Genomic DNA, 15,806 nt, shown 5'->3' with positions numbered 1-15,806 from the left:
AGTCTGGGTCTTTGTTCAGCAGTGAAGCAGATTTCGGGTGAAAACAAGCCTATGAATTTTCCGTAGGAAATCTTAACCAAAGAGGAGGGAAAAAAATACTGCAAAGCCTGTATACTTAATTTTTCACCTTTAGGGTAAAAAACCAAAATAACAACCTTTTGTTAAAGGACAGTCAGAAAATTTCTTCTCACTTGCTAAAGACTCCCAAATCAGAATTATATGCAAATCCAATTAAATTTAAGTGCGATGTCACAAATAACAGGTTCAAATATTCTCACTTGTGTCTCCATAATGACTACACCACTGTGAAATGTGTGACTTTCTATAGAAAAGAAAATTCTATACACCAAGGTTCCTTTCTCTTTAGGTTTCCTATTTATGATTTACTTAAAAAAAGGTACTAATTCAACATACATTAATCTCCAAAAGAAGACAGCATTATAAAATATTAAGCCTGCCTGATTAATAACTTACAAGACATTTAGAAGTACATAAAAATTCACACTTAGCTGGAGAATTAAATATTTGTAACTGCTTAACTGCTAAAAGGAAATTCAATTTACTGAGTAACTTTTATTACTTCAAAGAATATGCATGAAAACCTTTTCACAACAAGTTCCTTCCCTGATACAGTTAAATGCAAATTATCTTTTTTCCGTCTTACTCCAGAAAGCTCCTGCATACATAGCTGAGACGCCACCTACTGCAAAACCGAGCTGACAGCGCAGGCGATGCTGCCAGCGTTTCCATTCCATCACCAGGCTGGGGCTGAATAAAGGCGTGTGTGTGTGGTAGTGTTTCTTTTTTAAAAATCTCAAAGCCAAGAAGAACAAGCTGAAATAGCATTTGCAAAAATGGAGCGTAAAATAAACCGAAGAGAAAAAGAAAAGGAGTATGAAGGGAAATACAACAGCCTGGAAGATGCTGACCAGGGCAAGAACTGCAAATCCACCCTGATGACCCTCAACGTTGGTGGATACTTATACATTACTCAAAAACAAACACTGACCAAGTACCCAGACACATTCCTTGAAGGTATAGTAAATGGAAAAATCCTCTGTCCATTTGATGCCGATGGTCATTATTTCATAGACAGGGATGGGCTCCTCTTCAGGCATGTTCTAAACTTCCTACGAAATGGAGAACTTCTACTGCCTGAAGGGTTTCGAGAAAATCAGCTTCTTGCACAAGAAGCAGAATTCTTTCAGCTCAAGGGACTGGCGGATGAAGTGAAATCCAGGTGGGAAAAAGAACAGCTAACACCCAGGGAAACTACTTTCTTGGAAATAACAGATAACCATGATCGCTCACAAGGACTGAGAATCTTCTGTAATGCTCCTGATTTCATATCAAAAATAAAGTCTCGCATTGTTCTGGTGTCCAAAAGCAGGCTGGATGGATTTCCAGAGGAGTTTTCAGTATCGTCAAATATCATTCAATTTAAATACTTCATAAAGTCTGAAAATGGCACTCGACTTGTACTGAAGGAAGACAACACCTTTGTCTGTACCTTGGAAACTCTTAAGTTTGAGGCCATAATGATGGCCTTAAAGTGTGGTTTCAGACTGCTGACCAGCCTGGATTGTTCCAAAGGGTCAATTGTTCACAGCGATGCACTTCATTTTATCAAGTAATTACCTGTGCCACGAACAAAGACAACAAGCATGCAGCCAGCAAGCTTCGGAAAACCACAGCATCAAAGGCATCCCAAATAACGTGCCCGGCCAGCTCTGTACTCAGAGCCCTGCTGCTAATCAATTACTGTGAGCTAACGGTATGTAAATTCTATCGCTAAAGATGTCCTTCTCTAGGGTGTTCCTGCTGATCAGACTCAAACACTTAAAGTGAAAACAGTGATCTTCTATATATTGTAAATAAAGACTGAATGCTTTTGCCATTTGTTTATTTTTCCTTAAGCTGTCTTTCAATCAGAATGTCTTGGGTACTTGCAAAATGAATAAGCATGTACATTACCTATCGTTCTTTTAAGTAAATGGTAATGAAATGTTTTAAAGGACTGTAAGATTTAAAATCCTTTCTCCTTATGGCAAAAACCTACAAAGAAATTGAACTGGCAAAATTAACCATTGAGAGCAAGATAGACGTACAGATCTACTAACACAGAGCTGTGGTGAAACTAAATGAGACTGTAAGAAGGTATTAAAGCTATGGATTTAATTTTTAATAGTAGGCACCAAAAGCTTATTTCTAGTTCCTGTATTTCATACTAGAATTACAGCTGAATTGATACACTGCTGAAAATTCCTAGAAAACTGCTTGATGACAATAAAAAAATAAAAGCACTACTAACTTCCTTGCTTGTATTAATTATAATAAAAAGTTACATGTGTCACTTTTCAAACAAATAGTACCTCTTGATGATTTCATACAATATTATGCTTTGACATGGTCAACTGACAGGCTACAGCAACCCCAGCTGGACTTGCAAGTGACAAAACCCAGCAAATTCATTTCTTTGCAGGATGAGCTTTAACACAGCATGGATAACTTAGGCTCAACAGAGGACGTGGTACTAGAATAATAAAGGAGTTAATTTTCAGAATCACCCTAAATATTCATTTTTCAAGCTCAAAAATATTAAATGAGCATTACTAAACATTATTATTATGAAAGAACTTTATCAATTCTTTTTTGTACCTCTTCTGATCATAATCTCAGACTCAGTGAGTTGTGTTAATTTACTTCGTGCTAAACAAGAAGTTATTTTAAAAAATTAAGTTTTATACATAGCTGTCTCAATAATCTAGAAACCTAGGTTTAAATGTGTGTGCACTGTTTTCCTCCCAAAGAACAGATAAATCATTTATTTCTATGCCACTTATTTTCTTTGGCTTCTAAATTCACTCCTGTAAAGTTAACCATTTAAACTGGTAATTAAATCTTAATTTTAATAAACTTCAACAAAATATTCCTGAAAGTCTTGACTGAAGTTACTAAGTTAGCATATATGCCCAAAGTTTGTTTTATGCTTTACATAAAAACTTAGGATAAATTAGCAGTAAAGCTAATATTCATTCTCAGAACTATACCTGACTTCCAGTTGTAACAGCCAAGGTAATACAAAAGTTGTCTGTACATACTAAAAGAAGTATTTTAAAACCTTTTGTACAAAAAAGTCCTTTAAAAATCCACATTAAAAAGAAAAACCTCCACATTATCCAAACTTCTTTTTGTGTAACAAGAAAAAAAATTTGTATTAAAATATCAAATTATCTCTTATATACTTAAAAATGGCTTAATTAGGATTTAAAGAAACTATGAAAACAGAAAAAAAAAAAAAAGTGAAATCCATTTTACCAGCCACTATAACTGAACTGTTTATATACCTCTCCAGCTTATGAGCTGAATTTTCCTTGGCATTTCAACTTTGTAATGCAAAAAACGGTAGTGATTTAATGTCAAAGCAAGACTTTCTCTAACAGGATGTCATTACAGATAATAAAAATAGCCTTGACATATCTTTTCACAGGAGATATGGCAGAACAAATCTCCTTAGATGTATTATAAGTAAGGTTTTTGCATCAATTCACAAAAAGAAACTTTAACTGCTATAACAAAATTATTACTGATGGAAATTATTAAAAATTTGTCATTCATTTTAATGTAAATCTCTTAAAAATCATATCTGGAATGCATTTAATTCATCCTCAAGCTCTTGACAGATCATAGTATCTGAGAACAATTTAGTAATCTAGAAGAAAATATGACTAGATTGATTACTCTTGTGTAAATTTTCATAAATGTACCTTTTTAAATTCAAAGTCACTTCACCTTCACACTTGAATATTTACATATTCAAGTACCTAAATACTATAAGTATGTAGAAAATATCTAGTTTTTAATTTTACTATTTTAAAAAATACTTAGAAATGCTTTCCATTCAAAAACTCAAGAAATTATACAAAATGCCAATTATAAGCCAGAGTGAAGTTGTCATAACATTTTTGTTTGTAAAGTCAATGAAGAATTTCTTCCTCAAATCCTTCCTCATGATACTGTTCCAAAGGATAAATCACAAAGTGACTCTATACCTTCTTTTTCAGAAGAAAAGTAATAAGAAAATAGGTTATTATACCTGCCATGAGGCAAACACATACACTTACGTATTTGGAATTATACCACACACAGTGATTCTAGCATTGTCCTTAAAATATGAAAAATAAATACATAGCTTATGGTATATTATATTTCTAAAATGTATACAGCAGTGTGCAGAACATATGAAAGGAAACAAGAGACTTTCCAAATAATACAAAAAAGATGATGGTACCAATTAAGCTTGTTCAGTTATTTTTTTTTTAAAGAAAATTACTTATACTTCAAGTGCTATTTTTAAGATGATAAAAGGTAACATTTATTGTTTTACTACACACCAGATACCATGCTACGAAATACATTACATGCTATGAAATATATTATCTCAATTAATCCCCACAATGACCCTAAGAAAGGTGCTATTATTCTTCCCTTTTCACAGATGAAGAAAGAGACTTAGAGGGCTAAGGCACCTGCTAAGATAATAGTTATTAAGAGGTGAAGGTGGAACCAACATCTGAAGCCCAGGTATATTAGTTCCAGAGCCAGCAAGAACCAGGTAGAGCCAGTAAGAGACATGTCTGCCTTTGCAGGTCACTTACATCTCTAACACCTAGAACCTGGCACACAACAAGTATTCATGAAGTACATGCAAAATAAAGAATACCAGAATACAGACTTGCCTCACTTGATAAAATCTCACGATGCAGGTATTCTTAAAATGTTGAGTAAAAAAGTGAATTTTGGGAAAGCAAATAATACTTTAAATGTCATGTCGTGTCATTTAAATAACATGAGATGAATCATCTCACAAGAATAAGAATATCCCAAATTCGTATATTGGCAAATCTAGATTTTCACGTCAGGTTCGCTGAAAAGTGGGGTTACTTTTTACGACTTGTACAGTCCACAGAACTGACATATTATGACAAAAGAATATGACCTAGTGAAACACACATGGGCTCTGGAGTCAGACTTGGGTTCAAATTCAGTTAGCTTCCACTAACTTGCTTACATGACCATAAGCAAGATTCTTAACTTCTTTGAACTTCAACATCCTCACAATAAAATGGAAGTAGTTATGATTAGTTGAGAACTTTTAAGGCTTAAATTACATGTAAAAGGCCTCACCCATCACAGGCTTCCCAACCCATAAGCACTGGTTATTATCTTATCCAGTGTAAAGGTACCTTCATGACATAACCATGAATAACAAGCATAAAAATGCACATTTACATTAATCAGGTTTTCAACTTGGACATGAAAAGAACAGAGAATAAATCCATGCTTAATACTGTGATGAATACTATAAGACACAAGAATCTACTTTAAGTTGCCACAGGAAAATGCAGTTTTCAATTGTATTAGTTTAAAAATACATATGATGAGTTTCTTGGGACTTTTACCTTCTAGCTTTGTGTACTAACTCTACAAGAGCAAAATAAATCACTGTAGCTGTTTCATCAGCAATTCAAAATTAGTCAGCAGTAACACATATAATATCACACTCTTAAATATACCCCTATCTAATAAATTATGATTAAGAGTAAATGCCTTAAACTGCAGTGATGTCAGTCAAGGTTAAAATCAGGGCATGTGAACCATAATTATCCTTGTGAGCAAAGCAGAGATGTAATATGGACTATCCAAAACAGCATGTAACTTAGAAATTATTTGTATTTAGCTTTGAAATATATAATGGCTACTTCTGTAGCAGACTTGTCTTCCTAATCATATTTTGCTTAAGCTAATATTAAAATTAATTTGCTTCTGTGAACAAACACCAAGGGGATGGCGATAAAGGAAGGTGTACTGGGCAGAGGAAAATATCTAAGATGAAATTTTAAATTTGCCTAACATAACTTATAAAGAGGTGACTGTATTCCTACTTCTCTTTGCAAAGATACACAATAGTTCGAGTTTCTATCAAACAAAAATCATTGATATAAATCTTATAAGCTATTCAAATGACATATTTAATTACATTTTTCCAATAATGCAAAAACTGTACAATGTTAAGCATTTTGTACATAAAATATGGCAACTCTAGATTTATTTAAATCACTTATTTTAGGAAAAATATTGAACTAGATATTAAAGAGTTAGACAATTATACTTCTTTATTATGTCTTAAAAAATTGTTTCCTAGCATAAAATACAACACAGTTAACCTGACAGTACAATAGGTTTTTCCAAACCCAGGATTCCAGAGTATTCAGCTACATTTAAAAGCAAATTTTAGTAGTTTTTTTTTTTTTTTAAAGATCTAGTTAATTTTACAAATTTCTTTTTGAAGACAGGCTCGGCTTTTCAAAAGTAATTCTGATTATGGCCCTCTAGGATCTTTAGTACATATTTTTCTACATCGTTAAAGTGTAAAACTGAGCAAGTCTACTGATTTTTTTTCTTAATTCCACTCTACTGATTTTGCCTTGCTATAAAAGAGGTTTATTAACTAATTTTTAAGGTTCTTAAAATTGTTGAATGATACTAACTTTAATTTCAATGGTTGCTTGAGTTTGATAACTTTTTATAACAATGTGGTTTAATTATACCATTTACCATTTACTTTAGGTACCACACCATTTGATGAATTTTTATTTATATTTATTTTTTAAAAAACATTAAAAATAAGTATGATTGTAGACATCCATGACCCTACATCCTAAAAAAAAACTGCTTTGATTTTTGCATATTTTTTCTATCCACGTGTATTTTTAAAGAAACCACTACAAAAAGAAAAAAGACTATATATAGCTGTGTGCAGAAATAATAAAGGTTGATGATTACTGGACAGAAACACTGAACAAAAGATTCTAAAACAGAAGATTCATAGGTAACTGATATATAAAACAACAAAACCACAAAATGCAACCACAGGCATTTATGATACATATAAGTTTACTTGTTACTACACAGCCAGAAAGTAACACATTGGTATTCAATATATAAATATTCAGCTACCTTGAAAACTGGAGGTAGGCTTTATTAAAAAAGTCATTTTGCTTCCCAGTTATACATCCCTCCCCTCTTTTTTTTTCTTATCAAAATTTAGATTATTTGGATATAAGGCAAGAAAAGAAGGCTCAGCTCTTTTTCTATTATAGAACAAAAACTGTGTATTACAAAACTCACTAAATGATGAATATATAGAAAAATAACAAAGCCTGATACAAAAATTTGGTAGTTAACACAGAGGTGTTTAATGAAGCAAGGCTTTTCATTAAGTAAAATCATTCCTAATTTTCATTATGTATCATCCTAAGACTTTCTTTTTAACTAAAGGATGTAATAAAAACATTTTTAAGTAGAATTGATTCCCTTTATTAAAAAAAAAAGAATATGTACCAAAAAGTGGTCTTTTTGGTTTAAGGTGGTAGGAAGGAATAGCAGTTGAGGATTTAAAAATCAAAGTAAAAAAAATCATATCAACTCTACCAATGTTAAGAATTGCAAATGAAGCAAAAAAGATGAAACCTCTTCTACAGAAACTAATGGTTTTCCTCCAAGGGAACAACTACTACTTACCTTCCTCTTCCCTTCAAAGAAATCATCTCTGCTTGTTTCTGTAAGTTTCACTACAGTTGTTTCTGTAAGTTTCAGGTATCATTATAAAAGATCACTACCCTGGAAAAGTATATGAGATGGGTGGAAAGATGTAAGAAAAAGTGGGACATGATAGTAATCTGACCTTTTAGCAAAGATCATAAAAATGTCTGGCATTCACTGGGGTGTTACGACGTATCAGTCGGTACTTAGTATTTTATATGCATTAACTCCTTTATAGCTAGGTGCACAATTGCTAGTTACTTCCCCAACACGTATTCTTCCCCCTGTTAGTAACTGAACCCTAATTCTACTGAGGTGGCAACTGTACCCAGATAAAAACCTGTATTTCCCAATGTTCTGTGGCTGTAATGATCAATGGAATATAAGCAAAACTTGCAGGGTGTGACTTTTGGATATGGTCCTGTGGGAGGGTTACAGAGCTGGGTAAGCCCTTCTGCCTTGCCCTAATGCCTTCGTTTTGCTGCCTGGACTGTAGATATGATGGTTATAACCACAGCAGACATTTTGGATCACCCCGAGAATGGAAGCCACAAACTAATGATGGCAGACGGTTGCTGACAACCATGGAACTGCCATACCAGACCTGGACTTCCTACTTCAGAACCTTCCATTACAAAGAAGAAAAATGCATTTAAGTCACTGATATTTTAGGATGTCTCTTGACCCTAACAGATAGAGGTGGGCAGTATTACAGCCCCTGTTTTACAGATGAGAAGAGACCTATAGAGTTAAGCAACTTGCGGCAGGCACACAGCTAGCAAGCAACCCCTAAAGCGCCAAGCTCTTTAACCACTGCATAATACCACTTTCAGACCAGACACCAGGAACTCACTAAGAAACCTGGAAAAGGCACGAGCCTTGAAAATGAGCAAGACCATGTTAAAGGAAGGCTGTATCTCCACTCATTAGACTAGGCCAAAACCTGGCTTAAAATACTGAAAGACGCCAAAGTTAACCAAAAGGGAATCTAGTTAGTCTGGTGAGTTTGCCGCCCAAAAAAAAACCCCAACAGAATAGAGGAGAATCCATTGATGAGAAACGTGGGGCCACAACCACAGAAAGGAAAAGGGGTAACAGTAGGTCAGAGAGTAAGTCTAACCAGGAGAGAAACGTCTGTAAGCCAGAAAGATTTTCCTCATTCAGGTACAGAATCATTACTGGATTAAATCCAGAAAAGCTACCTAGGAATAACCCCAAACTAATATCTAAAACTGAACTAAAAATTCTTCCATGGAAACATCTAAGAAAAAGTAGAATATCTTTATGCAAATACGGGGAAGGGGAAAGGGTGTTTATATATGAAGAAAGCAAAGAAACAACTTTACAGATTTCTGAGATATAGTCAACTTTTGTACTACCACCCCCTCCCTTGCTCTGAGAGCGGAAGGGGAGTATGAGGGTGGATGGAGAAGAGCATAACCCTCCTGTTTCCCTGCATGATTGAGCAATTAAAATACTAAGGATGAAAAAGCATCTTGTATGGTCTGTTTTAGAGTCTTTGGGGAGGCAGTGAAGTAAGAAAACTGGGAAAGAGAAGCACAGTCTGAAAAACTGAACCTGTGGAAGCTAGGAGACAGATATGGCCAGTTTCTTAGAAACAGTAAGGGATGAATGAAGAGTTACAGAAGGCCTACCTCCAGACACAGAGAGGGGCCCGAGGCTTTAACCAGCAGGGCGGCCATTTGTTCCCTAAGTAGCTAATATTATCTTCAATTTTCCAAATTAATGTTTGTGGTAAACTACGCAAATAATTAGACATTTTCCCCAAGAACATGTTAACAGAAGGATCAAGAAAAGCTACTGCTAGCTTTTTTACGATGAAGTTAAAATACTGGAGCACAGATGCTAAAGCTCACATACTTTTTAAAATAAAGTGACCCAAAAGACAATAATAGGTCAATTTTTCTGGTTATACAATCCAAATTTGATGGTCCCTTAAGAGGTACCATGCACTCAATCACATATTAATATTTATTTTACATTTACTTCTAAATATATACTAATTGTTTTTGCACTGCACAGCTTTAAAAGATAAACTATAAAGTTATTGTTGTTTAGTATCTTATTTTACACAGCCACCTGGGAGGCAAATTATTTATAAATCATTAGAAGACAAACACAAGAACACAGTATAAAAGAGTTTATTGGGGGAAAAAAGTATTTTGAAAACTAGTAAACTAATAAATGAAGGATGTCAACTAAGACCAACACAGTTAAAAAGCCCCAAAATGTGGCTTTGGAACTCAGGCATCTTTCAGCTTCTAGTCACTTACAGTGTATTAAATAAATAAACAGATGAGGACAAATAGAGAAATGTTCTTATTCAGAAACACTTAAGGAAGATGCCTGCCACCCCAGTTCCTACCAATTTCTTATAAAATCAAATAGAGATGGATAGGACGAACGTCAGTGGTTGGTCAATCTTTTTGAATGGAACACACACCAAACTAAAGTTGTTAATAATATCTTCTGTTTGGCTTCACATTATTAACAGACTTCCTTTAAATTTTACTGTAAGCTGATATAGGCCAAAGCAATTAGTTTTCTTAGACCCATATTTTAAAAACATGTTTATACTGGACATTTTAAAAACTGCCTTTGTAGCCTAAGACCCTTGTACTTTTAAGGCTATTGCTCATCTCTGCTCAAAATCCTAGCCTGCACAATTATGGGCTCATATTATATGTGTATAATAATAATAATATAAAAATAAAAGCAAAAAGAAGATGAATAAAATGATAAAAATGTTTACTGAGCATTAACTCACGTCAGGCACTTTGCTAAAAACATTTTGTTACTGCTACATCTAAATTACAAATGGAGAACTGAAGTTCGGCAAAGAAGTGTGAGAAAAGTCTCAGAGCTCCTAATGAGAGACTGAAGAGGGTTTTAATTCAGCAGTCAGGTTCTAGAACCCATTCTCAATTACTACCACATATATATTCTGCCAACCTAAATTCTTCTAGCTTTGAAAAGTAGAAAACTGATTTTTTTCCTCCATCTATGAAAAATAGTTTTCTTCAAACAACTTCATAATGCAAATGTGACTCAGAGGTAAGATGCTTATTAGCTCACTGGAAAACTGTTTTGAAGAACATCAGAAGTGGGGAGGGTACAGCTCAGTGGTAGAGTGCATACTTAGCATACACAGGGTCTTGGGTTCAATTCCCAGTACCTCTGTTTAAAAAAAGAAACAGATAAATAAATCTAAAATTAAACCCCCATTAAAAAAGCAAAAAAAAAAAAAAAAGAAAAAGAAAGGGGGGAGGGTATAGTTCAAGTGGTAGAGTGCATGCTTAGCATGCATGAACTCTTGGGTTCAATCCCCAGTACCTCTTCTAAGAATAAATAAATAAATAAACCTAATTACTTCCTCCCACCACCACCCCCCAAAAAAGAAAGAAGTTCAAAAAGAAATGTTTATATACATAATGAAACATTTAAAATAGTCTTATAGCTATTCATTCAAAGATTCACCCCAAACCTCTCTGGGCCAAGCTTTTTTACTCTGATTTATTATTTTGAAATAATAACAATGACTTTCCTTAAAACTACCATGAACAAATAAACCCCAAGCTGCCATTAGGTGAATGTGTGACCATTTCTTTTTTGAGGCAGCCAGCAAAAAAGGAGGGAGGTGTATGAAGAGAACTGATGCCGTGCTATCTGAATATCACTTTTGTTTTTTTGATGACTATACATAGCAAATACCACATAAGAGACTGGCGATTTACCAGTACAAAAATATACCTCTTTTAAAGAAAAAGTCATGCCTTCTGTATGTCACTATACTATTGGGGGAGGGCAAGATATACATGAAAAATTAATTAATTTTTATTGAATAAAAATTTATTAAAGCAATACTTTAAGGTAATTAACAAGCCTCAATTGTATAAGCCCGCAGAAATAACAGTTCAATCCATTTCCCTACAAACACATAAAATTAGAGAAAATAAAAAAGGCCAATCATTTGTACATGATATAAGCAATACTGACCAAATTCAATCAGAGATTATAATTAGGACAAAATATACTTATTAAAATTAGATTTGGACAGCAAAGGAAATAAAGACAGGAAGTATGGAGAGAAGAGAAAAGGAAAGTATGGTTCAATAAGTAAATCAATTCTTCCACAAAAGCATTTAGTGCACATTCAGCTTAAAAATAAACATTAACTGCCTAGAACTCTTTGTGAAATAAAAGGTATTTATATCATATATATGGTATATCACCTATTTTCTACATATATAAAATTATAACTATATATCCAAAATAGACACAAAATATGGGTTTAAAATGGAGACTAAAATTCTACAATGAAGTTGAAAGAAAATTATGCATACCTTGTTAAAGTCACCTGTTAAGCCCTTTTTGAAAAAAAGGGGGGAATCTAATGTTGAAATCTAGATAATGATGTAATAAATAAAAATAATTCAGGAATAAGATGGTATGATCAAAAGACTAGATAAAAGTACAAAACTATTTACACAATTAATACTAAGTTTAAATAGCAAAAGACTTAGTTGCAGAACAGAATATTAATCTTAACAAAGCCTTAATAAAGTAAAAATACAACCAACAAAACTGAAGAAATTGTGTTTTGAGGAAAATAACTTCCTAATTTTTTATAACTGAGAATCAACAGATTGTCAAAAAGTGAAACCTGGGGCTAAAAAATTTAAACAAAATGACTCCAATCCCTTAATTGCTTCCCCCTCACACCCACACCCCAACTCCCCAACTTCAGAAGGAGCTCTTCAGAACTCATATTTCTTGTGGAAAAGAAGCATTTATTTGACATTTAGCAATTCCTTCTGTTCTTTTTCTTCTGTTAATTCAAGTAAGTTAACTATACTTGTTCCTATTTCCTATAATCGTAGGCTGTTATTCAGATCAAATCTCCCACTAAAAACAACTATGAAAGCTGAATAAAACCTTGTAAGTGTCAAAAAGACTACAAGATAATAAGTAATCACCAAGCTCCAAAGGAAGAGAAAACAAGAATCCCTGAGGTCGTGAGCCAATCTGGTGAAACACTAGACCCTTTGTTTAGACAGATTCCCAAACCAAGTGTAGGGGGACAGAAGTTCAAGTCCAGAGTCAGCACAAGATGGAAAGCCTAAGTTCCTTATCATAAAAAATTAAAATCCCAAAAGATTATACCTACAGAGTGAGAGTAAACAGGATTTGGAAACAGCTCTTTAATATTCTATAATTAAAAACTTGCCCACTCAGACTAATCAGCAAATTCTGCTAAATACTTAAGGAAGAAATAAGCCCAGTCTCACATCAACTCTTCCTGGTAAAAAAAAAAAAGGGGGGGGGAGGGGTGTCAGTCCCCAATTCATTTATGAGGTCAGTATAACTTCAATACCAAAACCTAATAAAGATATTAGAAGAAAGGAAAATTATGGGCCAGTTTTACTCATGAACATAAATGTAAGCAAACTGAATCTAGCAATATTTAAAAGTATTATAAATAAAAGCTAAGTGGGGCTTACTCCAATAGAAGTTTGAATAGCAATAAAAAATCAACATAATTTTTCACAGTAATAAGATAAAGCTTTTAATCATCTCAATAGCAATAGAAAAGGTATCTGATAAAATTCATCATCCAGTCACTGACACACTTAACCAGGAAGAAAAGGGAATTTCCTTAATCTGATGAGGACAACCCACAAAAACAAACTAACTGTAAGTTATAGCAAACATACTTAAAGGTGAAATGTTAAGCAGAGATGATCCTATCACTACCCCAACTACTATAATAGAGCAAGAAAAAGAAATAACAGGTATAAAATCTGGAAAGAAAGACACAAAACTGTGGTTATAGTCACAGATCTTATAATCATGTAGTTATAAATTTTTTTTAAATTTACAGATAAGCTAGTAAAATGAATAAAGGCAGTTTGGAAAAGTTGTTGGATATAAGGTCAATATTAAAATTAAATATGCCAGTAACAAAGAGATGATAATCTTTTTAAAGAGATACTTCATACAGTAATGTCAAAAAATGCCAAATATCTACGAATTATAATAAAATATACAAGAAACCTACAGAGAAAACTATCAACATTGAGAAAAATTAAAGTAAGAATTCACAAATGTTCCTGTATTGCAAGAGTCAATAAAAAATGTTAATTTTTTCTAAGCAGTTATATAGATTCAATACAGTTAACACCCCCTACCCTGGGGAAAAAATCCAATCAAATGTTCTGTGGAAAATTTCAAGCTGATTTTGCTTTATATAGAAATGGAAAGGGGCTAAGAATAACCAAGACACTCCTGAAGAACAACAAGGTGGGATGGCTTGATGTCCTGGATACCATGACTTATTATTAAGCCAAAGTAAGAAAGACAGTGTGGTATTGCACAAGAATACATGAATCAACTAATGGAACAGATAGCCAAAAACAGACCTGTGCTTCAATAGATATTTATGGCAAAGACGGCACTAACAGAGAGGAAAAAATGATCTTTTTAAGAAGTATGTGATATTCCTATCATGGGGAGGCAAAATAAAATTTGACGCCTGTCACATCATACAGAAAAACCAATTCCAGGTAGACTATAGATCTAAATGTGAAAGACAAAACGAAATCTTCTGGAAAATGTTATAAGAATACCTTTATGATCTTGGAAGCTGGAAGATTTCTTAAATGGGACATAAAAAGCACCAACCATTAAAAAAAAAAAAAGACTAAAATTGGACTGCACTATTTATCAAAAGACAGCGTTAAGAGAGTGAAAAGGCAAATCACAAAATAAAAGACATTTGTAACACATGTAACTAAGGGCTATACCCAGAATAGATAAAGAATGACAACTCAAAAGGAAAAAGTCAACCCAATAAAAAATGGGTAAGAGATCTGAACAAGGATTTCACAAAATAGAAAATGCAAGCGGACAATAAATACATGAAAGGGGCTTGACTTTACTAGAAATCAGGGAAATGTCAGATCAAACCACAAAGACGTAACACTACACATCCAAGATACCAGTTAACTTAAAAAAATAGAAAGAAAAGAACAATACCATTGGAGAGGAGTCAAAACAAAAAGAACTCATATACACTACTGATGGGACTACAGACCGGTGTAACTTCTCTGGAAAACAGTTTGGCATTATCAACCAGAATTGACCCTAAACCCTGTGACCAAAGTCTACACTTAGGAACATAACTTTAAAAATTTATGTGCCAGGGCCCAAGTATAAAAATGTGACAGCAGCACTGTTAGTAAGTCACAAATATCCAGTAACAGTAGAAACGGATAAACTGAGTTAAATACACACAGTGGAATACAGCAAAGAAAATGAATCAACTACCACCATACACAACATGGATTAGTCTTAGAAAACAATGTTCAGTGAAAAAGCCATGCCAAAAAGTAATGCATTCTCTACGATTCTACTTAACATTCAGAAACAGGCAATGTAAAATATATTGCAGAGACATGAAGGCTTAAATGTTAAAATTACAGGGAAAAAAGTGATTATCATAAATGTCAATGATAATGGCTATCTCTGCAGAGAAAGGAATGAGTTATGATGGAGGAAAAGACATCCAGAGGCTTGAGGGGCTTCTATTTTAACTGCTTCTGTTAATGCATTTTTTTTTTCTGTATTTGTTGCTGTTCACATTTTTTAATGTTGTTAAAATTATCTATATTTTTATTTTTAAAAATAGCCATTCTGAAAAACAGCTTGGCAATTTCTCACACAATTTAACATGCATTACCATACAACCCAGCAAATGTACTCTGAGGCATTTATCCCAGAGAAATAAAAACTTATGTTCAGACAGAAATATTCATGGCAGCTTTATTTATAATAGCAAAAGACTGGAAACAACCCAGATGCCCTTCAAAGGGTGACTAGTTAGACAAATGGTGATACATCCATACTATGAAATATTCAGCGATAGAAAGGAATAAACTATTGACACATGCCAAAACCCTGTATGAATCTCCAGGGGATTTATGCCAAGTGAAAAAAGCACTTATATTACATTTATTATGTAACATTTACATGATACTTTTTAAGTGACAAAATTTTAGAAATGGAGAACAGATCAGTGGTTGCCAGAGGTCAAAGATGGGGCTGGGGTAAATGGGGCTTGGGGAGTGGGAGGAAGGTGGTGTGGGTACAAAAGGGTAATAAAAGGGATCTCTGTGGGGATG

General features: G+C 33.6%; 2 protein-coding genes across 2 annotated transcripts in view; one reads left to right on the top strand and one right to left on the bottom strand.

Moving 5' to 3' along the window:
- GTF2F2 (general transcription factor IIF subunit 2) overlaps window positions 1-15,806 on the bottom strand; it is a 121,296-nt gene that overhangs the window by 66,236 nt on the left and 39,254 nt on the right. The window lies entirely within an intron of this gene.
- On the top strand, window positions 750-2,303 carry KCTD4 (potassium channel tetramerization domain containing 4). The gene has a single exon (XM_010980853.3). The coding sequence runs from the start codon at window positions 855-857 to the stop codon at window positions 1,632-1,634; it is 780 nt and encodes a 259-aa protein (XP_010979155.1). The 5' UTR covers window positions 750-854; the 3' UTR covers window positions 1,635-2,303.

Source organism: Camelus dromedarius, chromosome 13, assembly GCF_036321535.1.
Source record: "Camelus dromedarius isolate mCamDro1 chromosome 13, mCamDro1.pat, whole genome shotgun sequence".
Lineage (NCBI taxonomy): Eukaryota > Metazoa > Chordata > Mammalia > Artiodactyla > Camelidae > Camelus > Camelus dromedarius.
Note: the sequence above shows the minus strand (reverse complement) of the source record. Positions and strands in the feature narration are given on the sequence as shown.